This window comes from Rhodamnia argentea, chromosome 1 (assembly GCF_020921035.1).
Source record: "Rhodamnia argentea isolate NSW1041297 chromosome 1, ASM2092103v1, whole genome shotgun sequence".
Lineage (NCBI taxonomy): Eukaryota > Viridiplantae > Streptophyta > Magnoliopsida > Myrtales > Myrtaceae > Rhodamnia > Rhodamnia argentea.
Window position 1 is genome coordinate 11123190 of NC_063150.1, and position 22474 is coordinate 11145663.

A 22474-nucleotide genomic window follows, 5' to 3' on the forward strand; every position below is an offset into this window, starting at 1 on the left:
CGAATTGTTACTTGCTCGAAGTATATATATAAGATGAGGAAAAGAGAATTGCTCTCGCGTTGTCGTGTTTCTGCAATGCGTGTACACCGAACTTAAGAAATGAACTTGGGAAATCAAAGTACACTAACTGTATGACCCTTTTCTTGGGCTACTTCACTTGACTAGATCCTCCCATTTGCAGTACTGTCCACCAGCCAGCGCGCGGTAGAACCGGTCCCTGCAATAGACCGGCCTACCATCAGCAGCCTCGGCCGCAGCTGCTGCTAGATCATCGTCAGCCTTTACCTCCACGGGCAATCTTAGTAACTCCTCCTTCCTGGAACGAGACATTCGGGGTTGTGTGAGAACTTTGAAGAGATGAAAGAGTAAGTTGAGAAGAAAATGAAGAATTTATAGGAGTGACTCATTGTGTGTACTTGATGTTGAACTTTGAGTTCATCTTTGAAGCAGCTGATGGGCTCTCCTGCAGTGCGAACGTGCTTTTGAAGAAGTCCTCGACCGGAGTGGCGAAGGTGAATAACATCGCTGATGATACTAGCAACACCCCCGTCCCGACTAATGTTTGCTTCAGCAATTTGACGACTGGCTTAACCTGGAGGAACAAAATCCTTCATGTACAGATGACAAAGTGACTGACAAAGAGTACCGGCGGTGGTTTTAACCTGGAGATTTGACCATGTAATGATAAGAGTAGGAAGTAACATGTACAGGTAATGATCCCAGTCACTTGAATGCGCTAGACTCTCACACTCACCATGGAAAATCAAACTACAAATGAAGAACTGTGCACTAAGAAAATTACTCTCTGATGTACCTTGTATGATCCCAGGAGCCTGTCGCGGGCCAGGACCTTCAAAAAGAAGATTACAGAAATCAGCATAGATAGCACGAGCATGTACTACGTTTTCTGCTGTTGTAACTTGATAAACTCGGCTTTGCTTATCACATAGTTATCTACAGCTCACGACCACGACCACGACCACGACCACGACCACGACCACGACCACGACCACGACCACGACCACGACCACGAGGAAACTAATTGACGTGTTGGAAATTAGCTTTTGTTATCTGCCCGAGTCCTCTTTCCTACTGCAAAATTTCATAACGAGGAAATACGCATGGTAATCGAATTAAGGCACTAACCTCGGGCGGCTTCACCCACATTTGTCCATCGTACCATCCGCTCTCTTCGTATGGTATCACTGCTGACAATAGCCTATCACCAACATAACTCCATCCCTGCAGCAGAAGCTGGCATTAACAACTTCAACAAGGCCCTTCGGTTTCCTTCGATTTGCAACTACTTAGTCCAATCTACAATCTCCGAAATTGTTCCCATTGAAAGTTTCATTTGCTAGTCTACTTCGATCGGGCCACATAGGAATTTCATCAGGTTTATTTTTCCTCGAATATCAGTGCGAAAGGACAAGAACAGTGTTTGAAAAAGAGACAGATGACCATGTTTTATCATTTAAAACGCGCCTACAACATCAGACAGATTAAGATTTGCTCATCTTCTGAGCAGTTCCACTGAGTTGTTTATCAGCTAGCTGAAGCTCGAAGAATGCGAAAACATAACAGAAGTTACTAGAAAAACGTACCAGATAAATTCTTAAGATAATCAACGAAACGAGGAAAAGAGTTCCAGTTCCTGCTGCAAGCACGAATCGTAAAGGTTCCTGCAGCAGTCGAGATGAATGCCTCAGCACAAAGTCTCAAATTTTGAACTGATGAATAGGTATAGCAACAAGGATGCTCAACTCCATCATTAGATTGACTTAGAGAAATAACAGATATGAAAATGGAATGAACTATGCAAAGGGACTTTGATGGTATGTTACCCTTGCCGGATTGAAGCTTGCAGCTGCGATTGGCACACCGAGAACTGTGAAAGTCACAAACCAGAGACCCCCGAGCCTGAGGAAAAGTTCCCCTGGTCCCAGGTCGCCCCACGAGTACAACGGTCCATCCTTCAACGACGAGTATTCGTTCACCTGATAACCAAAAATCAGTGTGATGACGCCCTCCTAGAGATTTTCATTCCATTTCCACATAACCAAGTGACACAAAGTGCCCTTTTTTAACTGCTTTGATGCTGTGACACATCCATGCCACTAGAACAGCGAATTCTGTTTCTAGCACACGAGCAACACAGTAAATTACCAAACCGATTAATCGAACCTAGTTCTTTCATCCTGTCCAAAATAGAAATGGGTTCGTGCCAAAACACTAAAATCTTGTTGAATTCACGCGATTTATGTATTTGCATCTAAGCAAGCCTTTCCGAGAGCAAACTTCTTTGAACACACAGCAGAACTGCACATCAGACCACCACCACTTCAACTAGTAAGCAAGCGTCATCTGTATCATATCGCTACAACAGCTCCGACTACCCTTGCAACATACCATCCTTGCTGCCTAAATTGGAACAATACTCGCTAAGATTTAGAACTTCAAATAACAAGGCGCAAGGTTCTCTAATAGATTGGAATTTTACAGTAAATTGATCGCTCCAATTACTTTCACCGGCACAAGAGCCAGGAAGTCTCTTGTTCGATTTGTCATAGCTGTTGGCTGAACACTCAGTTTAACAATATATCTTCCAACTTTGAACAAGCGAATCAAGGATCAACTAGTCTAAACTCACCGGCCTTTGCTCGAACGGGACCTGGATCTCGGGGCCAGGTTCCCAGCTCCTCCCTGACGGAACGCTTCCCCCGCCGCTGCCGTTTGTCTCGTCCTTCAAGGCCTTGAGAGAGATTTCTCTAAGCAGCTTCTTGGTTCTGCTGGGCTTATTAACGACCCACCAAAAACCATAGCTTCTTCCACCAGCGAATTGAACTTGTTTCGCACAAGGCGGTGTCGGATTGAGAGAGCAGTGCACATGCAGCCTCAGCATTTAGCTCCAGTACAGAAGCTGTTTAACATCAAATCCTGAGCAGAGATTTTTTTTTTTTTTTGGGTTTTTTCAGTTCATGAGGATTCTCTCTGGTGCTGATAATGTTGGACTTGGGAGGAACTTGAGTGCAAGAAATAGATGTATGGCTACAGAAAAGTTTCAAATTTAATGGGGCCATGCATTATTTACGTGGACGAGAAACGACGCAGACAAAATGATCTCGTTGCTTCTCAAGTAGGATGACCCATTTGGTAGCGATGGGCAGGGAATCTAACTATCTATTTTCGAAAAATTATTTCCCGATTTTTCAGCATTTAGATGATGACAAATTAATTGATCTACAAAAACGTTTTTTTATTGATGGAAAATAATAAGTTTAGATTGAGGAAAAACAACTTCCCATTTTGGCAAGAAGTGAATCGATTTCCCTAAACCACCGAACAAATCAAAACCAATCGTTTTCCTTGAAAATTATTTTCATGAAGAATGTTTTCTTTTACCGTGATGTTTTCAGCGAAACAAGCGTACCTTAATTTCGTTTTATTGTAAAATTGTGATGGTTGATTTATTATGGGACGAGTCTAAATTTAGTTCTCTAACTTGAGCAGTTTGTAGTTTAAAGAGAGAATCAAAAAAAAAAAAAAAAAAAAAAAAATCCTAAACTTAATTGCAATTGTGCCAAATTAGTCCTAAATATTTTTTTACCAATTCAGTTCTAAACCTTTTGTATTTGCATCAATTCATCCTTTGGGCCGGCCGATCTTGAGTTGGACTTTTTATAGTACTTCAATTATTATTTTTATTTGTTAATTCTTTCTTTTCTTTTCTGTAGTTTTTTTTCCCCGAACCCTAAGGGTTGGCTGCGGGCGCACATGGCAACACTTATGGTTTAAAAATCAACTTCAGGTCAGAAGTTGATTTTTCTATTTTTAGAGATAAGCAAATTTCTTTGACTTTTTCAAGTGTTTCCAAAACTACTTCCAAAGCAAAAAAGTAGAAAAATGAAATTGCATAACCAAACGGATTTTTACTTAAGAAGTTGCATTACCAAAAGGATTTTTGTTTTATAAGCACTTTTGAAGCAAAAATTTTACTCCGTAAATGTTGTCATGCGCACCCTAAACTGAGATTTTCTTTAATTGTCGTCAAGAAAACAAGATAACGGCTCAAATGTAAAGACATTTTTCGGCACCACCTTTTCTTTTCCACCTCAATAAGAGATAATATACTCTCCATCCTTTTTCATTAACAACAACTCTAAAAGAATGATTGTCCCCTTAAACTTAAGTTAATATGAAAATAGATCCAAATAAAAAATCCTAACACTCCTTTTATCTTTATTTTGGTTGTTATTTCTGCATTGCGATCGTCCTAAGGTTATACACCCATCTTATGGAAAGTTATGCAGGACAAGATTTTTATTTACGTGATGCCTGATATAATAATCACGGGACAAGAAACATAGCGTATTTATATGACACCATTTTGGGATTTATGGTGCTCGAAAAAAAGTTTAGAACATGTTTCTTACAATGGATATAATTGGAAGTTTTCCGTGGCTTTTTTGACTCAAATTTTGTGAACAAGTTGAGGAAATAAATTTTCTAGCTCCTGGCATTACTTTGGAATTCCCTTTTAGGGTGCATTTGTTTCCGGGAAAGTGTTTTCTCGGAATTACTTTTATAGACTTTCACCAGTTTGGTTTATCGAAAAATGAGCCGGTCAATGGAAAACACTTTCTTATCAACGAAAAGTTCATGTATAAAATCAAGAAAATGAATTCCCAAATTTGAAGAGGTAAAAACACTTTTTGGTGTTGCTTGTCTAATATTTTAATATTACTTTTTTTTTTCTTTTTCTATGTTTGTCCTCCCTCACCGGGAGGTTTGGGACTAGCTGGCAGTGGCCACCAACGAGCCTCTAGGCCATTGGGATCTCGCGGCCTCGAGCTTGCCAAATCTAACAGCCTCGAGGGTCGCCGATAGCCGCCGCAACCGGTGGTGGTGGAGGAGAAAAGATAAATAAAAAATAAAAAAATAATTTAAAATTTCGAATTTCTTTTTTGTCTCGAATAAAGTTATGAAATTGAAATCCTTTTCCAAGTGTAGTGCAAACATTGAAAAATATTTTCGCAACATATCACCAAATAAAAAAATATATTTTTCAAAATAATAATTCATCAAAAAATCGGTTTTTCAAAATACGGATTCTCTAAAAAAACATTTTCATTGAAACAAATAGACCCTTAGTTTCGTATTAAAAAGTCTATAAGCCTGCGTGCGCTGGACTTATTTGGTCAACGAATTTCAGAAATTGTGGTTGCTATCGCAGAAGATTTGGGAGGGGGAGCTCGCGCCACGTGGCACGCGGTTCCTTCCACACTCTCCTGTGTGAAACCTTCGTGGCTCCACGTGCCAAGCCACGCTTGGGCACACAGGTCCCATGCATCACTTCACCAGTTATTGTCCGAATTATACATGTTCACTATCTTTGATTGGAGAGTTGGTAGATATGACCATTTCGTTATTTTTATCTTTTGTTCTCTTTTTACCAAAAGGGTTGATAGGCGATTGTTGAGATTATTTTTATTTTTATTTTTGTTTTTAAAAAGATTGTTAATCAATATTAATCTTGCTACTATTCCTTTTATTGGCCAATTCGAAAACCAAAATTAAAAGTTTGATTATGCATTTCATCGTCCAACGAAACATATTCTCAAGTACGATATATTCTGAATTTTATTGAGATTGAATTACAATTGGATGGCGATTTGTTTTCTCAAAATAAACCTGAAAAGTGATGATAAATACTTGTTACTCTCGACTCTCGAGTCTTATAAAATAACTTGTAACATCTTATAATTGATTCAACTTAACTTAAGGTGTAATAATCTAATTATACTTGGAAATTCCTTTTGTCGTTCAAAAGAATCTTCGTATGAAAAATACTGAGTTTTTGGGTGGCTACTTTGAAATAGAAGATGGTTGGTAAATCACTTACTTGCTCAATAGAAATGAAACAAACTCTCTTACTATAGTATTGTGGTTAATGTAACTAATAAAAAGTTAGTTTGTACTTTATTTTTTAGAATTTTAATACGCAATACCCTCGTAGATGCTTATAATTAGTGAAATGTCTATTATAGAATTAAGAGGCCGGCTTTTCTAGATATTTTTAATCTTCTTTAACAAGAAATTTACTGGCAAAAGGATAGCATGAGTGCCAAAGTTTGAGTATGGTACTCATTTTAGTGCCAAAATTTTTAGCCGGTTTACTTAAGTGCCAAATTGGAGAAAAAACGACTACTTAAGTGTCAATGGCGAGAGATTCTCGTCAAACCGATCACGTGGTATTTATTATTAAATTTTTAATATTACGTGGAGTTTTTTTTTAAAATCTATCCACGTGGACTTTTAAAATTTAAAATAACTTAATTTTTTTTAAAATTTCTGATTAAGTTAAAAATAAGCTTAAAAACTAAAAAATTAAAAAAATTAGGGCTTGGCATTTTTAACTTTTAGGTTTTTTGTTTTTATCATTGATTGGATCCTTCGGGGAGGCATGTAAGTTCAATATATTAACAAAAAAGATACAATGAAGGATTTTCGGCCAAAGAGATCGGAGTTAACACTTAAGTGATCGTTTTTAAAAAAAGTTGGCACTTAAGTGAGCCAAAAGACAAAAACTTCGATAATGAGCGCCATACACTAATTTTAGCACTTATGATGTCCTCCTTTTACCGATATTCATTGTTAAGTACTATCTTTTGATAATTTAAGTCATGTATGATATGTTGTTGCTATCTCAACTATTAACAGTTGATCAACCAGTGCTACAGGCAATGCAAGCCCCATGCACACGCGAAGTAGTGAAGGTGAGGTAGATACTACAATCATTGTGATTAGTTGATAACAGTCTTCGGTGATTTTATGAAAGAATTTTGTGATAGTTGCAAATTACTGTCAAGTAGACCTTGTTGTCATGGAAATTCTTAATTATTGTGGTATATGGTGGGACTTATGTCGTCACAAATAGGTATTACATCTGATGTTGGATTCAAAACTGGTTTTAAAGATTAATAGATGACCTATTATATTCAGGGCTATGAAATTAGAGATACAAATATCTTGACGGCATTCCAAATCACTCCTCGTAAGTTTGGTGATTCTAAAATCAAGCCTTGAGGAGCAAGCGAACACATTTGGATCATTGAGAATTCATTCAAAGACCCGTAGTCTTTTACATGAAATGAAAGTATCACCTATTGGTCAAAAGCTAAAAGCGCCAACGAAGGGGGTGCTGGTGGCTTCATAGAGGAGCCGTCTTTGAAGACCAAGAAGAGGATCTAAATTCAAAAGGCAGCTTAACCCTAAGAAATCGAGATAAATATTTCTCAAGTTCTCGCCAATTTGTTTGATTAAAAATCGTTTTCGGATTTCTCAACATTTGCATGACGGAAAACTAATCGATCGCCAGGAAGTGTTTTTCATGGGCGGAAAACGACAAAGTTTAGACCGACTTTCCCTTCTATGAAAATGGAAACTATTTACCTAGATTTAGTCTATCAAGTGTGTGTATATGATCCTCGGCCACCGGCCGGAGAGGCTCGGCCCGTGGGACTCCGACTCCGTAAAGCGGAGGGAACCTTCTAGAGGATGCAGGCAAGGAACCTCATTGGACTGTGACCGCACGACGGGTGACGCTATCTTTCTCCCTTCAATTTCCTGGAAAAATCACCAACGAAAAATAAATTAAAATAAAAGACTCCAAGAAAAAAAAATAAAAATAAAAAATAAAATCGTCCATCCTTAAATCACCCTCACCCTCACCGCCCCTTCTCTCTCTCTCTCCCTCCTGTCTCTCGCGCACCATCGCTCCCATCTCGCAAAGCCTCAGCCGATCAAATTAGGGTTTCTGGGGGAGATCATCGCTTGATCGCCATCGAGTGAAGAATGGGAGGCGGCAACGGCCAGAAAGCCAAAATGGCCCGGGAGAAGAACCTCGAGAAGACGAAAGCAGCCAAAGGTAAGCCGAGAAACCCCAAAAAGGAGAAATAAAAAGAGATGAACTTGTTTGTTCTCGTCGGCATCTGGGTATGATTCGCAGTCGGACGAGATCTAGTTTCTGAGGTCGAATTCCACCCACGCCTTGGTTTGTTGCGTCTGATTTTGTTGGTGCTTGGTTTGAAGAGAGCGGCGGCGTCTTAAATTTAGCTCCTTTCGGTGTAAATTTTGTTAGCGATCTGGTAGTTTGTAGATTTTGTTATGGATGTGATTTGGGCCTTGATCATCGTCTGTTGCGGCGCTGTTTTGTTGTCTCAGGGAGCCAACTGGAGTCTAACAAGAAAGCTATGAATATCCAGGTACTGAGAATTTGTTTTTCGTTTGTTGTTTGTTGATAATTCTCTCTTCTGTGAAGGTTTGTTATTGGATTGCTGCGTTTCTTAATGATCTCCGAGGTCTTTTCCCTCGATGCTTGTGATGTTGGAAGCTTTTTCGCGGAGGGTTATAAGTGAGTTTGAGATTGCTAAACTAGCAAGATTGGGTTACATTGGTGTTGAATTTGTAGATTGATTTTTTATTTGTTTGTTTAAATCATCGACCAAGAGATTTCTGGCAATGGAAATCTTGTTGTGGACCTGTCTGATGTGTTAATGCTGTAAAATGACAATAGATTGGTCATTGAAGCTTTTGAACTGACAAGCCCTTTTATTAGCGGATCAAAGGCTGTTAAATTTTGTGAAACCATAGTGATACATTTAGTTGAGCGACTGCCTTTTATATATATTCATGGAACGAGAGTCGCCAGACATTTCTTTGCATACTTAGAGCTGATTAGCAGTTCAAAGCGGTTGATTCTGGCCAAATTTGGAGATAGTTCCGCCCTTTTGAGATTGGGGTAGTTTGTTCTATCATGTTCATGGTGTGCCATTATTTGATGTCTATCATTCACTACTGCTACTATTACGTTTTTCCCACCATTTTATTCCATCTTATTAATGGAGGACAACATGTACCCTGGATGCTCTGAGATTTTGGCAATTGATAATTGCCATGGCTTTCACTTTAAAGAGTGGTTCATGGTGTATATCACATGGACTGTATGGACATAACATGGCTATAGTGGTCAGGCAAGGTTGAAAGATGAGTTGTGATAATCTTAATCCAGTTCATATTGCGATTAAAAGGATGACCAAAATTACATGAGCTGTTTCTTTGTTGGGAGTAGTGTGTCAGAACATGCTATCTGTATGTTATAGCCAGAGTTTTCTCGCCTGTATATAACCTATGATATATGCTACACATCAACTACTGCTGGGTGTTGGGGCCAGGATCTCTATATTGTCTTTGTTATGATCGTCAATGAATCTCTGGCATGATGGAACCTAACCTGAGTTGAATATGGTCATGACCTCAGAAGCAAATACTGGACTCATAGCAGTTGACTTTGCTGCTGCTGTGTATTCTTCAGATGAATTGGATATATGATATGTGCCATCATATGTTCAGTGCATTAGGGACATATCAGTTTGAATTTGTGGATGTCCCTCTATGAAACAAAGTTTCTATGCATGTCTGGTTTTTTACTTCGCATTGATCATTTGTGTGCTGGTTATTTCAGTGTAAGGTCTGTATGCAAACATTTATGTGCACCACATCGGAGGTGAAGTGCAGGGAACATGCTGAAGCAAAGCATCCAAAGACTGATGTTTATGCTTGTTTTGCGCATCTTCAGAAATGACAAGTCACATGTAAGTCTAAGCAGTTGGGGGAACGTTTCCCCTGTTTATGTAAAGTCTCTACTATTGTGTTTAGGGATCCTTCTGGGACCGAAGTTGCTTGTTGGAAGTTGTGGATGTTCGCGTCAGTCAAAGTGAGGTGTTATCATTTTGTCGACTCTTGTATCGGCATCTCACATGAGTAATTGGTTCTTCGAGCTATTCTGGGTTGGTTCTTTCTACTTTCTTTGTACTCATGTTGGCTATTTGGTGTTGCGGGTCATCATTTCACTTGTGTTGATGAACATGTTCCTGTCGTACAGTTCTTTGCAATTTCTTATGCTTCTTCTGGATTGGGCGCACTGCCCTGGGTCTCTAGTCATGGATATAAGCAGTCTCTTCTTATTCTGGATCATTTGCGATGGAAATATTTGGTCTCTTAACTCTCAAATTAACAAACTTGAACATCTCTGTGTCACCTATAAGGGTGTAAAAAAGAACCGTCCAAATCGAAATTTCGAGTGAATCCTGGGTTGTTTTTTAGCTTGGTAGATAAAGAAAAAAAGAAGTCAATAGTAGGGGTGATTGGTTTCTGCTTCGGTCCGTTTTATGGAACTGGGAACCGGACCAAACCGGCTGGTTCGGTCTGGTCCGAAGGGTTCTCGGTCCGGCTGGTTCTTTTTGCTAATTAATACAAACTGTCCAGGAACGCATTGTCTGGTAAAAACAGATGTACGACAACTCAGCTAACTCCCTCATGTTGCTTGTCCAGTCATTTACTGTCATCGTCATTGTCCCGATTTCTCTAATGGTGATTCGTCTGCGTCGCTCTTAATTGACAACCAAAGCTTCTGTGTACTTCATCAAATGCGAGTTCGGGGGCTTTGGTTATTGTCAGGGGTTTGGTGTTGCTATGTTCATCTGTTTTGTCCTTTGGTCGTCCCTTTCGGCCTGAAATGATGAGTCGGGTCTGGTTTAATTTCGATCCGGTCGATTCTTTTGGACACCCCTGTTCTGGATGCCTCACTGCAAGGTTGCTTCAAGGACAAAATGGCTGCCCAATCCTCGAAAATTTTGCTTTTTCGTGTGTACTTTCATGTACAATTCTCCATTTCCCTGCCGAATTTTACAATTGTACTTAAATTTAAACAAAATGAAAATTATACGTGAATTTACGTATAAATAATTATATGTTGTAAGAGTTTGAAGATGTTTCGGGCTAAGATCTAAGAAATTATTCAAAATCTAAATTACTACGAAATAATTATATACGAGTTTTCATGTATAATATCGCTGGAAACTTTAGGTGCTTTTGAATAAAAAAAGTTAGAATAACTCAATATATTTGGGTTCTAAATTCAATATAGATTAAAAGGTAGAAAAAGTAAAAATCCATCCGGGACACAAGCGATAGTTTTCTTTCTACCTCAATCATGGGCCATAGAAACAAGCATAGTCCTCACATGCATGGCGTGTGCATTGCTTTGTTCTTTGCTATGAACGCCACGTTTAGCTTATAATTTCATCATTCACGATATTTGTCCTAGCAGCCAATGCTTGAATTCTCACTATAAAAATTTGACATCCAACTTTCATTATGAATTTTCGTACTTGCTACACTTAATTTGATGAAGGAAGATGATCCAGGGTGCAAAGTAAAAGCACACGGAAGCTCCGTTTATTTATTCATTTTCCCATTTTTTTTAGCACTTGGATCGCTTAGGAAAATGAGTCAACAAAAAACCTTTACTTAAATTCATAAAAATGATTTCCTCTTTAAAAATACGGAAATCATTTTCCAAATAATGACTAGAAACCAAGCTTGGGTCCAAAGAGGTCGGGTCTAGAACCCCAATGCCTAGGCTCTAGTTAACAAAGGTGGGGTTTGAGACCCGGTGCTCGTGCATGGGACCTCAACTCCCATGGCCGGATCCCCGATGGTCGAGCTTGGGTCCACAGAGGTCGGGCTTAATACCTTGGGTACTGTTGCTCGGCTTTGAGCCTAGAGTCCATAAAGGTCGAGCCCGAGACCTTGGTGCCTGTGCCTTGGTCCATGGAGGTCGGCCCTAGATCCCAAAACCCATGCCTAGATCCCTGTTGCTCGAGCCTGAGTCCATTGAGATTGGGCCTTGGATGCTATTGCCCGTACCTAGAACTCCCACACTTGAGCCTGGATCCATCAAGGTTAAGGCCCAGAACCGCAATGCATGTGCTTGGGCTCGGGTCCATTGATATTGGGACAAGACCTTAGTGCTTGTGCTTGGGTCCGCAACACCTGAGCTTGAGACCTTAGTCCTCATGCCTGGATCCCTCGCACCCAAGCTCGGGTCCAAGAACAAGACCCCGACTCTTGAGCCTAGGTCCATCGAGGTCATGCCAGGGACCTCGACGCCCAAGCTTAGGTCATCGGCACCAAGGTCCATTGAGTTGAGGCTGGAACCGGGACCCCGGTGCCCGTGCTTGATTTTTTTTGCTGGCCATCCGTAAGTCACTAGCATCCAAATATTGTGCATCTATCTAGGAAAATTTAGATTTTCCTTTCCAAATGACTGCTTCTATTGCTTTTCGGATTTCATCCAAATACCAGAAAATATTGTCATTTTCTAGAAAAATTACATCCTGAAAAGTATTTTCCAGAAATGTAAAACTCTCGCGAAACAAACGGAGCCCGAGAGATTTTAAAAGACACAATTGAGAAATTCTATTTCATCAATACTTACCCATCATCTGCAATGCCAACTGATTATCTTCAAGGAAAGACCCTTTTGAAGAAATGTGCAGCAATATATCGTAATTTTTTTCCCTCGATGCTTACGGCATTCCAATTGAGATGGACACATATAGGGAGGAAAAGCTTTTCAAGCTCATCCACGTCAAAGTTGCGCTACGTGCTTGATGAAGTTCGTCGGTCGAAGGCCAAAGATCGCACTCATCAGTTGAAAAAGATCGGACCAGAAAATGATCTCCCGATTCACGGCCCATTAAAACCAATTGAATCACCAATACTATAGAAGACATGGATGGCTTTGAGAAATGGGGGAGAGAGGAAATCCAATTAAAGAGCGGCCGATGACTTGCCTGAGTGAAATGGGCAGGGGAGTTGTCCTGGGGAATGAACTGCTTATCCACTTAAATTACCAATTAGTCCACGTCTTTTTCCTATTTGTTGATCGTTAATTGACGCTTTCTACTGCTTTTCAATTGATAGATACAGTTCAGATTTTCTCTTTTGCAGGGAGAATGCTGGAAACAATCAAAAGTGGAATAAAACACCGTTTTGCCCCAAGTATACAGAAATAGATGTCGGAAAGCACGTATCTCAGCCCCAGGGCAAATGCAAATGCAATGTCTCTTGCATCATGTGAATGAACTTTGGACAAACAGGACTTTCCTCTTTTGTGATCTTCGGAGGGTAATTCAAATCAACGGGTCAGAGCTTTTCGTCTTTAGAATTGATTTCATGTTTGTCGTGAGTGCAGCCAGGAATAATTCATCAAAGAAACATGAATTGGAACAACGCCAAAAAGACAAACTTTTACCGTCACACGACCAGACAAGTCTTGAAAAGCTAAAACCTGCAAACATTGCGGGCGATGCCGCTCCAATCCGATTTATGCTTTATGTTCTTTGTACATATGTTATTGTTCCTATCTAAAGAGCCAACCACCCCAACCCACACGCGCACACATCAGTCTCCTTGGCTGTGAAAATGGACATTATGCCTACCTTCTGCAAATATACCATTGCGACTCTGAGTCCTTATCTGTTTCATGTCTTGAAGATGTACACAGCTTCTATGCTTGACTGACTACTAGCCTAACACAGTTCAATCACTATATGCGCATATAATCCGTTGCCCCAACAAGAGCAACTGCTAAGCTGCTCAGCTTCCACAACAACCTCCATGCTCAGTCATTGCAACAGTTGAATCACTATGAACCCAATAGAAATATCAAGTCAGTCAGACATAGAATCTGATTGGAAGGTTATTAAGTCCGCATCCAGCTATTTTCTGCAGCCCTCACTTGAGAGAAGTATGGGTGGTTCTGCACAAAGAAATTAGCAGGGTGTAATCAGTTCTTCTGACTAGAATAACGGGGACAGGGCAACAAAAGCATTAAAAAGGAAACATTATCAAACAAGAACAAGCTCAAGAAGATGAACACATGGAACTTGCATGTAATGTAAACATATGAAAAAATTTGGTGCATGCGGATATGCACTAAAGTGGGTAAAAGACCATGTATAAATTTGCATGTGCATGTGAATGAGGAGAAAGGGAGAGCCTAGATTAGCAGATATTTACCATAGCTTCTCTGGCAGTTAATCTTTCTTGATGATCATACCGAAGTAGCTTATCAAGAAAATCAATGGCCTACATAGTGAATATACTCAAAGGATCAGCATAAAGAAACAGACAAACTGCTAAGAGCACAGATCATTAGATATCTGTGAAGAAATCGACCTCGGGAGACACCAGATGCTGGTTGTCTGAGTTTATGAATTTGGACCAGGGCTTCCTGCTATGCCTGTATTAATGCAATGGGTAATATCGATCAAAGCTGTTCAGTAACTGTTGAAAGAGTGCTAATACCCTTACATATGGTTTTCTAATGGAGTATATTTCCTCAAATTGACTTCAAAACAATGTACGTTCGACTGTCGGAGTGCACGATGTACATGGGGATCAAAATGCGGGCATAATGGCAACTTCAAAGTACACGAGGATACAAATTTGAGCAGGAGCATAACCCTACTTTCAGTAATTTTAAATGTTTTTCTTCTTTATTCAGTCTATTCTCATACTATTTTAGGGTAATAAGCAGTAATGTAATGGGTCATGAGAATAACTAATTAGATCGAATAGTTGATATTAGATGTTGCTTAAGATTTTCTTGTCTGTAGCCCTTGGTGTCTTCTTAATTCCATAAGCATCACTTGGTTGTTATAAAGCCCAGAATTCAACTCAATTCTACCCATGTTCATGTTCTGTTTGCCAATCTTTTACTTCTCCAACTACATGGATCAGGTATGAAAGTGAAAAAGGGTCTCAACTCGAGATTAGGGTGTTCATTTCAGCGCGATGGTTGGACATGGAAGCGGTCGTGAAAGAAGCAATCAACAGAGAAGCTGAGATGACAAGTATGCTGGGAGACTTGTTGCAAGCTATTCAAGCTTTGCAGCAAGGAGGAATCTTTAGAAGCCTATATGGAGAATCCAAAAGACAACGGTGATCCCTTAGACATGCTGAAAGGTAGTCTCAAGGACGATTGGTATGATGATGAACATCCCTCTCATGATGCTGGACTGGCGAATAATAAGGTAGGAGGTGGATTGGAAGAGCGATTGTGTTGTTCCTTTTGCAAGATTCACCAGATGGTCTTCGTTATTTTGACATAAACCTATCCTTTTCATGAAGACTTTGATGAAACAACAAGAGTTAAGTAGGAAGATGAGGAATCATGCATATAGTTTTTTGGGAAGACTATAATGATCAAGAAAAAGAATTTGAATATTTTCACTTAAGGGGGTGATGAATTGCAATTCATTGAATACTCTTGAAGAGTGTCTTCATGAGACATCAACAAGTGTCATAGAAGAAGATGAGCAAGCATGTGGAGGAGATGCTGGCCAATTCAAAGTTGAAGAGAGAGTTTTCTTCATGCCGAAAATATATTTAGTTATTCTAGAACATTTGTGGATTGGCAAGCTTTTGTGAAGCAAAAGAGCTTCTATTGTTTGGATGATGTGATTCAAATCTTAATGATGGTTAGAAGGAAGTCGCTATATCTCACTCTTCAATACTTCAAAATGAAGGGTCGACTCTTCTCAAACCTGAGAAGGAGAGATGACACACATAGCAAGTTTGTAGTGAAACGGTTAGATAAATCAGGGATAAAAGATACATGGGTTTTTGGAGAGGAGATGCAGAAGATTGATTCAAATATATCTGCCGAAGAAGTTAAAAGTCCTCAAATTTGAGCTTGATACTTTAAAACCTGGGGAGGATGAGCATAATCCTATCTAAGTAGTTTTAAGTGTTTTTCCACTTTACCTAGTCTTCTGCCATATTATTTTAGGGCCATAAGTGGTCATGTGATGGTCATGAATGTTTAATTAGGTCGGAAAGGTTGAAGTTAAAAGTTGATATTTTATATCAAGGGATGAAATTATCTTACCTCTGTAACCCAAGTATAAATAGGTTTTTAAGTCTCTTTCGTCCATGTAAGATGCTCTAGAATTTTCCTTGTAATGGCGGTGGAAGAGGGCTATAAATAGCCAACCCCTCCCCACTTGAAAGTCATGCCCAGCAAAACAAAAAACTCTTGTACAAGCCTTCATAATATAAAACTCTTCCTTTACTCCCTACCCTGTCTACCTTTGCTTGATAAGTCACACACATACACTAGCACACCGAATCACTCACTCACTCACAAAACTAACTGCGTTGATCTAACAACATCATTGGTTTTTATAACCCTAGAATATCATTTCACTGTTCCAGCCTCAATTCAACTTGATTCTAGCCATTTTTTTTCCTTTTACTATCTTTTACTTCTCTGACTATGTCAAACTGCTACAGTATTCAATCAATGTTCATACTTGCATAAGTGTCCACCTTTCTTGTAGTAGCAGTACCAATAAAATTAACTAAAATCAATAGTAGAAACTTCTTCATAATAAATACCTCCCAACAAGTGCGTCAAGTTGAGGATCAAGCTCCAAACGATACTTGTTGAGATATGCATTCAACTCATCTGTCCCAAGAACCTGAAATCAACTTACATTATATTGCAGCTATAGTTTGTCATATCAAGAAATTTACCATGAATAGTACCCTGTTATGGAACAAAGCTCAAATTTAACCTTCAGATTCACCAAGATATGTGACTTTAAGTACGAGACATAAATTGATGAACTCCGAACTTGGATATTTACTTAGATGTTCAAGCATTTTTCGGCTGTTTTAAAGTTTAAAAGGAGAAGTAACTACTCAAGTTACACCTTAAAAGGGCTTCAACCGGGAAGCACCACGGCAGCAAGCAGGAACTCAAGCATCAACGGCCTAAAATAATCCCCATACAGCATCAAAAGCCCGATTAAAAATTTTCTGATCAATAGTCATTCAATTCCTATGACCAACATGCTAGTTATTAGCACATAGCAGACTTTAACAGCATAATGCTACAAGCAAATTGTTTCTGTATGCATAAACACAATTACTTTAGAGAAGCCCATAAGATATCCTCACCTTGGCAATTTTAACGAGTTGATCTTGGTTGTCATGGCCATAAAAAAATGGGTCCTTCCGAAAAATCTAAGAAGATTTGCAAAGAAAAAGGAAACTTCTTATATAATATACAAGAAAGGAGTAAATGGGCCATTGCAAGTGACTTCACTTTAAAGAGCAAGATCGTAAAGTAGACAGACGAGAATTCTAACCATTCCAGCAAACATGCAACCGAGGCTCCACATATCCAAAGAATAGTCATAGTCTTGCAAATCAACAAGAAGTTCTGGTCCTTTATAGTGTCTGCGAAACAGGGAAGAAATTTCCAATCTTTACAGCAATTCTGGATCATACAAGAAGATATATAATGACTGCAATACTTGCACCTATAATTAAGAGATACAATACCCATCCAGAAAGTTTAAGATTAGCATGTCTGATCCCTTGTTGAGGTGGTAAGCAGCACAGGCTTCTTATTATTTTAATCTCTAAAAAAGATGTACCATCATACAAAATAGGGTAATGAGGATGCAAAGAGCCTCATTGCATCATATTAGAGACACCTTTTCTACATAATCATCATGTAGGTACCTATCTCCCGGTACCATCAAGCTTCAAAGCTTGTCCAGAAAGCCAAAAGAGTAAACAATTGTTCTTTAAGCTAAAAAATTTCGCGTAAGAACATATCTCAACTGTTGATAGCAAGGTTGTAAGCTAATTTCACCTTTTCTTTTGTATTTTCCACTTAAATATTGCTAAATATTTTTTCTCTATTCGTTCAGTCAATAGCAACTTGTCATGTCAAGTTTTCAGCATGATCAAAATGCTTATGCCCGAGTTCCACTGTTCAGCATGCAAATACTTATTATCTCCGGACGACATACTCAAGAAACTTTTGAATCAGAGACATATGATCTATTAAGAAATAGCCAGAACTTCAAAGACGACAATAAGAGAGGGTAAAACATAGAGTGAAATTTTTTTAAGGGGCTCTAAATATAGATACCTGGAAGCAACCCGGACGTTATATTCTTTGGCAGGATGATAAAATTCAGCTAGACCCCAATCTATCAACCGGAGTTTTCGCAACTCATGGTCTATCATGACATTGTGAGGTTTAACATCCCTATGCATAATTCCTTGTGAATGGCAGAAATCTAATGCCTGCAATTCAAAGAAAATAGCTCTGTGCAATGATGCCCTTATCACGTTCGCATGTTCCTCTACAACTTGTTCTAGCATGAACATTACCACTACCAACATGATGTATTAACAGTCAGACTCTGTCGAACCAGCATTGTTCAGCAATAATAAAGTGGAAAACACTAAGCATGGAACAAAATATTAATCAGAAATATTGTCAACAATACAGAATAATCAGTTCCATAAAAGAATTTTCTAGTTATACTAGCTCAAGAGGGTGAAATATTTTCAACCTAGTCTAGCACCCGAATTTTCAAGAAAAAATCCAGGTTAAGGGATAAGAGGAAAAAAACGTTATAAAGAAGGTACCAACAGGCAAAGAAGTCAATTAAGGCATTGCAGAACCATTCTGAAAACAGGTGCCCAAAACATCAGCTAAATTACACATCAATTTAACGTCTTTAAAGAAGAAACAAGATTTCAGTCTTGTATAAAGACTCAGAACACCTTTCGTTTTTTAGCCAAGCCTGAGACGAGTACTTAAACAAATACTTTACATTTATCAACACAGTAGCCATCCTCGTAAAATTTGACAGTTTATAATATACCAAAAAGAACAAGCCTTTTTTTTTAAGCCAAAAACCACAAAAAAGCCAAAGATACAAAAGTGCCTTGCTTCGATTTCGGTGGTATCCAGGAACACACACTAACCCAGCAGATGCTTCATATGTATCTCTTCTGTAATTCAGCAAGACATATGTAATGATGGTATTGATGCCTACATTACGAACAAATCACCTGGTAGCAGATAGGTAGTATATTTCTATCACTTCCACGACAATAATCATGTACTTCCATTTTTTGTTATCATGGAGCCTCAACACATTTACTTCGCACGGTTGACTTGTGGTAGTTCTTTTCATACAACACAATCATCGAGAACGAACTCAGCAATTTAAGTGTACATACATTCATAATGAACAAATGAAATCCAAGCTTGACTTGTTTTAAGAAAAGGAGGGCTTAAAGAATTTACCTTGAGGAGCTCATATATGTAGTAGCATATGTCATAATCAGTCAATGTTGGGTACAACACCTTGAAATCTGTACTATTGACATACTCAAATATCAAACTAGGAGTCTTTGAATGCTGATCCCTGACAACATCAAATAGTTTCACGACGTTTGGACCGCCACATAGGTTCTGGAGTACTTTTATCTCTCTTTTTATCTGCTCAAAGGCAATAGTGAGATCACAATTACTCCTAGAGCTAATGAAAGTCTTCTCAACAATCATCAAGAGACCATGCAAGAGATCGATTAACATGTAAGAAACCTAACTAATCCAACCACAAAAGACAGAATCCAAAAAAAAAAAAAAAAAAAAACACTGCTCTTTTGGTTCCAAAGAACGTAAAGATAGACTATGTATACTAGAAAATCACCTTCTTCTTCTTGACAGGTTTGAGGATCTTGATTACACATTTCTCATTGGTATTGACATTTATTCCTTCAAAGACCTCACTATATTTTCCCCTTCCAACCTTCCGAACTACTTCATAGTCATCCTGGTTACTGAATAGAAACATAAATAAAGTAATTTGAATCTGCATATGAGAAAAGTCACAAAGCATTTGAAGTGAAGACACAACTACACGAGCTTATCAAACACAACTACCAGCCCTAAGATCTCATCAGAGAAAAAGAAAGAAATCTCGAGCTTTACTTCCATCATTGGCAGTTTATGATAAATGGCTGCGAAAGGTGGTCAAATTGACCTAACACTTACTTGTAAACAATACTTTTCTAGATCTAATGAAGCAAAATGTTTGATTGTCATCTATTTACAATTTTGCATGTTCCAACTATAAAGTTGGAAGAAGGGGATATTCCACTTCCTCCTCTGAGTTATAACCATCTAGATACACATTATACAAATGGAATGACAAGCCCAAAAATCTTGATGTTAATAATTTTCGTGCCAATGATAATAACATAGAAAATCTCAAAATCATGTCAACTATAGCAAGTGTTGACCTGCAATTAATAAAGAATCAAACATGAAATCCCGAGATCACATGGCATAGAACAGGTTAAAGGATAAAAAAGAAAGTAATTGAATCTATCATGTTACAAAAAGCATTGTAATGTGATAAAACAGACAATGTCAATTTCTCTCAACAGGAAGTCCAGAACTTTGGAAAGTAAAAACTCAATGCTAAAATTTCGATGTTTGAAAATACTTGAACAACTGTTTCTAACACTACAATCTCTCCCTAGACAAGTTTGTAATTCCGCATCATGGCACCAGATTGTCAAGTCGAAATTATCCCAACACGATTTTAACATGTGAAATGACACTCTCAGTTAAGACAAACAGCAACATCTTAATTTCAGCGCATCACAAAATACACAAACAAATTCGCTCTCGGCGAAATGAACTCATTCGAATTTGAAACAAACAATCACTGACATCATTCCTCACAAGAGAACTTCACAGACCCTAAACGCAATAATGCCTATCCATCGCCAAACACTGAATTAAGCTCAAAACATCCACCACTCAAAAATTCAAACTTGAGAAACTAAAATCCCTGCACTATCATTACGATTACCCCCATTGCACTGTGAGAGACTCGTAATCCCAATACTCCTTGGGCCGAATCACGTTCACGTCGGCGTAAACCCGAGCTTTGGACATCCTTCCGAGGTCCCTCCGGCGCGAGATCTCGCGGTCGCGGCCGTCGTCGCGAGAGGCGGAGGTGAAATAGGCGACGAGGGTGCGCGCGATCGGGAGGCGGGCGACCGGCGCATGCAAGGCGATGAGGGCGCAGGCTAGCAGGAGGCGGAGGCGGACGAGAGGCGGTGCGCGACGGCGCGAAGCTCTCATGAACCGCTCGGCCACTGCCGGGAGCCCATCTGCTTAGCGACTTCTCGGAACGTCTTTGCCTTTCTCGCTTCGCAACGCAACCCAGAAGATCAATTCGATGTTTGGTCATTCGATTTGACGGTGATCCCATTTCCATAATAATTGAAAATTTGATTTTCCAAATTTTAGATTTCTCGACCCCTCATTGTTTAAAAATTTACAAAATGACTGTTTAATTCTTTTTTTATTTACATGAATTATCCTAATTTGTAGGGTAAATTCTTTGATTCTTCAATGAATCAAAGAAGAGAGAAAAATAGGAAGAACACAAAAAGATTTGAATTTGGTTGATGATGATGATGGTATTTATGTATCTAATCCTATAAATTCGATTTATAAAAGTTTTGTTCACTTCGAAATTTTCATCATATCCTTGCCAAATGCTCTTTTCTTAATGGAGAGAGCGAAACTTTTCGCATACGCGTAACAAGTAGAAAAGGTAACTTTTTTTTTTTTGTGGTCAAAGAAAAGATAATTGATCGCAATTAAAAATGTTCGGCGACAAAATATGTTTGGATATTTGGCTTTGACGTTTAATCGGGTTATTGTGGCGATTTTGGACAGAAAATACCTATATAAATAAGAAATAAACTGAACAACAAAGGTAACCAAAAGAACATATAACTTAAATTGCTGAGAAAATTGATAAGTGTTATTGATTGTTGGATCCTTTATAAAGATTCTTCTCCTACTATTTATAGTCGAGTGCAAACACCGTAACGATAACTTTTTCATATATTCTATCTCTAAATTATCGGCTAGGCTTCGGTAATAGCTTATCTTGTTCATTGAATGGTTGATCCTCCGACTTATCTTCTTTTATTTGTTTTTACCTCAAACTATCAAGAATGGTCATTATTTTATATTGTCAGATCCAGTGTTTCTTTTTCCTGCTCGAAAAGCCTTTAAGAGAAAGGCTATTTGATAAAAATATATTCGAAAAGTCCTCTGTCGTGACCAATTTAAATTTTTAATTATTAATTTGTTTAAAATGAAAAAGAAACAATGCCCACAACTTTCACATTTTCATGTTGAAAGTAATGTAAAAATGACAAATTTATAAATAATAATTCACATTTCTTTTTTGAAAAAAAAAATCACATCAAAGTGGATTAGCGTAATCTCATTATAATAAACATGATCATATATGTAGGAAATGAAGATGTTATCTTTAAAAACTACGAACGTTCTTAATTATCTTCTTAAATTGTGGCTATTGCGATCACATAAACGTTGCATATCAGAAGACGCATTATCATTCGAAACATTCACCCTCTCAATTAAAGTTGTAGCATCTAAATTGAAAAGAGAATTAGTATATGTCAACGCTTCCCTCACATTCGATCCATTTTTCCGACACACAGGAATTAACACAGCAAGAAGTATAAAAAGGGTGTATTGTGATCAACAAAAACGATGCATATTATACAAGCCAAATGGTAAAAAATATAAAACGAGAAAGACATGTAAGGTGCAATTTTGGTTCCCATTTTCCTGCGGGTTGCAACATCATGAGCTACCTACTTCTCTTAAAACAGCCGGTGTTTCTTT

General features: G+C 38.5%; 3 protein-coding genes and 1 long non-coding RNA gene across 4 annotated transcripts in view; 2 read left to right on the plus strand and 2 right to left on the minus strand.

Annotated features, from left to right (window-relative positions):
- The window catches only part of LOC125314194, a 28781-nt gene extending 18808 nt beyond the window's left edge, over positions 1 to 9973 (plus strand). Inside the window, exon 3 of the long non-coding RNA XR_007197751.1 lies at positions 9771 to 9973. This is a non-coding gene — a long non-coding RNA (uncharacterized LOC125314194). The remainder of the gene's footprint in view (positions 1 to 9770) is intronic.
- On the minus strand, positions 2 to 3043 carry LOC115747090 (protein CONSERVED IN THE GREEN LINEAGE AND DIATOMS 27, chloroplastic). The gene is made up of 7 exons (XM_030683142.2): positions 2651 to 3043; positions 1845 to 1997; positions 1605 to 1682; positions 1147 to 1242; positions 815 to 850; positions 417 to 592; positions 2 to 316 (listed from the first exon to the last, which is right to left on the minus strand). The coding sequence occupies exons 1-7, from the start codon at positions 2900 to 2902 to the stop codon at positions 154 to 156; spliced, it is 954 nt and encodes a 317-aa protein (XP_030539002.1). The 5' UTR covers positions 2903 to 3043; the 3' UTR covers positions 2 to 153.
- On the plus strand, positions 7733 to 9973 carry LOC115747089 (uncharacterized protein At2g23090-like). The gene is made up of 3 exons (XM_030683141.2): positions 7733 to 7927; positions 8224 to 8264; positions 9524 to 9973. Exons 1-3 carry the CDS (start codon positions 7855 to 7857, stop codon positions 9641 to 9643), a joined length of 234 nt encoding a protein of 77 aa, XP_030539001.1. The 5' UTR covers positions 7733 to 7854; the 3' UTR covers positions 9644 to 9973.
- A 3220-nt stretch (positions 9974 to 13193) lies between these two features.
- LOC115747058 (casein kinase II subunit alpha-like) lies at positions 13194 to 20976 on the minus strand. Its single transcript, XM_030683089.2, has 10 exons — positions 20610 to 20976; positions 19440 to 19569; positions 19031 to 19225; positions 17858 to 18015; positions 17064 to 17154; positions 16873 to 16938; positions 16309 to 16391; positions 14086 to 14149; positions 13927 to 13995; positions 13194 to 13666 (listed from the first exon to the last, which is right to left on the minus strand). Exons 1-10 carry the CDS (start codon positions 20882 to 20884, stop codon positions 13610 to 13612), a joined length of 1188 nt encoding a protein of 395 aa, XP_030538949.1. The 5' UTR covers positions 20885 to 20976; the 3' UTR covers positions 13194 to 13609.
- Positions 20977 to 22474: the final 1498 nt, after the last annotated feature.

Bases quoted from the DNA above. Each gene is read 5' to 3' on its own strand.
- LOC115747089 (XM_030683141.2), top strand. From the start codon at position 7,855: ATGGGAGGCGGCAACGGCCAGAAAGCCAAAATGGCCCGGGAGAAGAAC. The intron at 7,928-8,223 runs GTAAGCCGAGAA...TTGTTGTCTCAG, and splicing joins GAAGACGAAAGCAGCCAAAG to GGAGCCAACTGGAGTCTAAC. The intron at 8,265-9,523 runs GTACTGAGAATT...TGGTTATTTCAG, and splicing joins AGAAAGCTATGAATATCCAG to TGTAAGGTCTGTATGCAAAC.
- LOC115747090 (XM_030683142.2), bottom strand. From the start codon at position 2,902: ATGCTGAGGCTGCATGTGCACTGCTCTCTCAATCCGACACCGCCTTGT. The intron at 1,243-1,604 runs GTACGTTTTTCT...CTTCTGCTGCAG, and splicing joins TTATCTTAAGAATTTATCTG to GGATGGAGTTATGTTGGTGA. The intron at 317-416 runs GTACACACAATG...GTCTCGTTCCAG, and splicing joins AACTCAAAGTTCAACATCAA to GAAGGAGGAGTTACTAAGAT.
- LOC115747058 (XM_030683089.2), bottom strand. From the start codon at position 20,884: ATGAGAGCTTCGCGCCGTCGCGCACCGCCTCTCGTCCGCCTCCGCCTC. The intron at 19,570-20,609 runs GTAATCGTAATG...GTTTCTATTCAG, and splicing joins TCTCTCACAGTGCAATGGGG to TAACCAGGATGACTATGAAG. The intron at 13,667-13,926 runs GTAAATATCTGC...TTCTTTGTGCAG, and splicing joins TAACTGCCAGAGAAGCTATG to AACCACCCATACTTCTCTCA.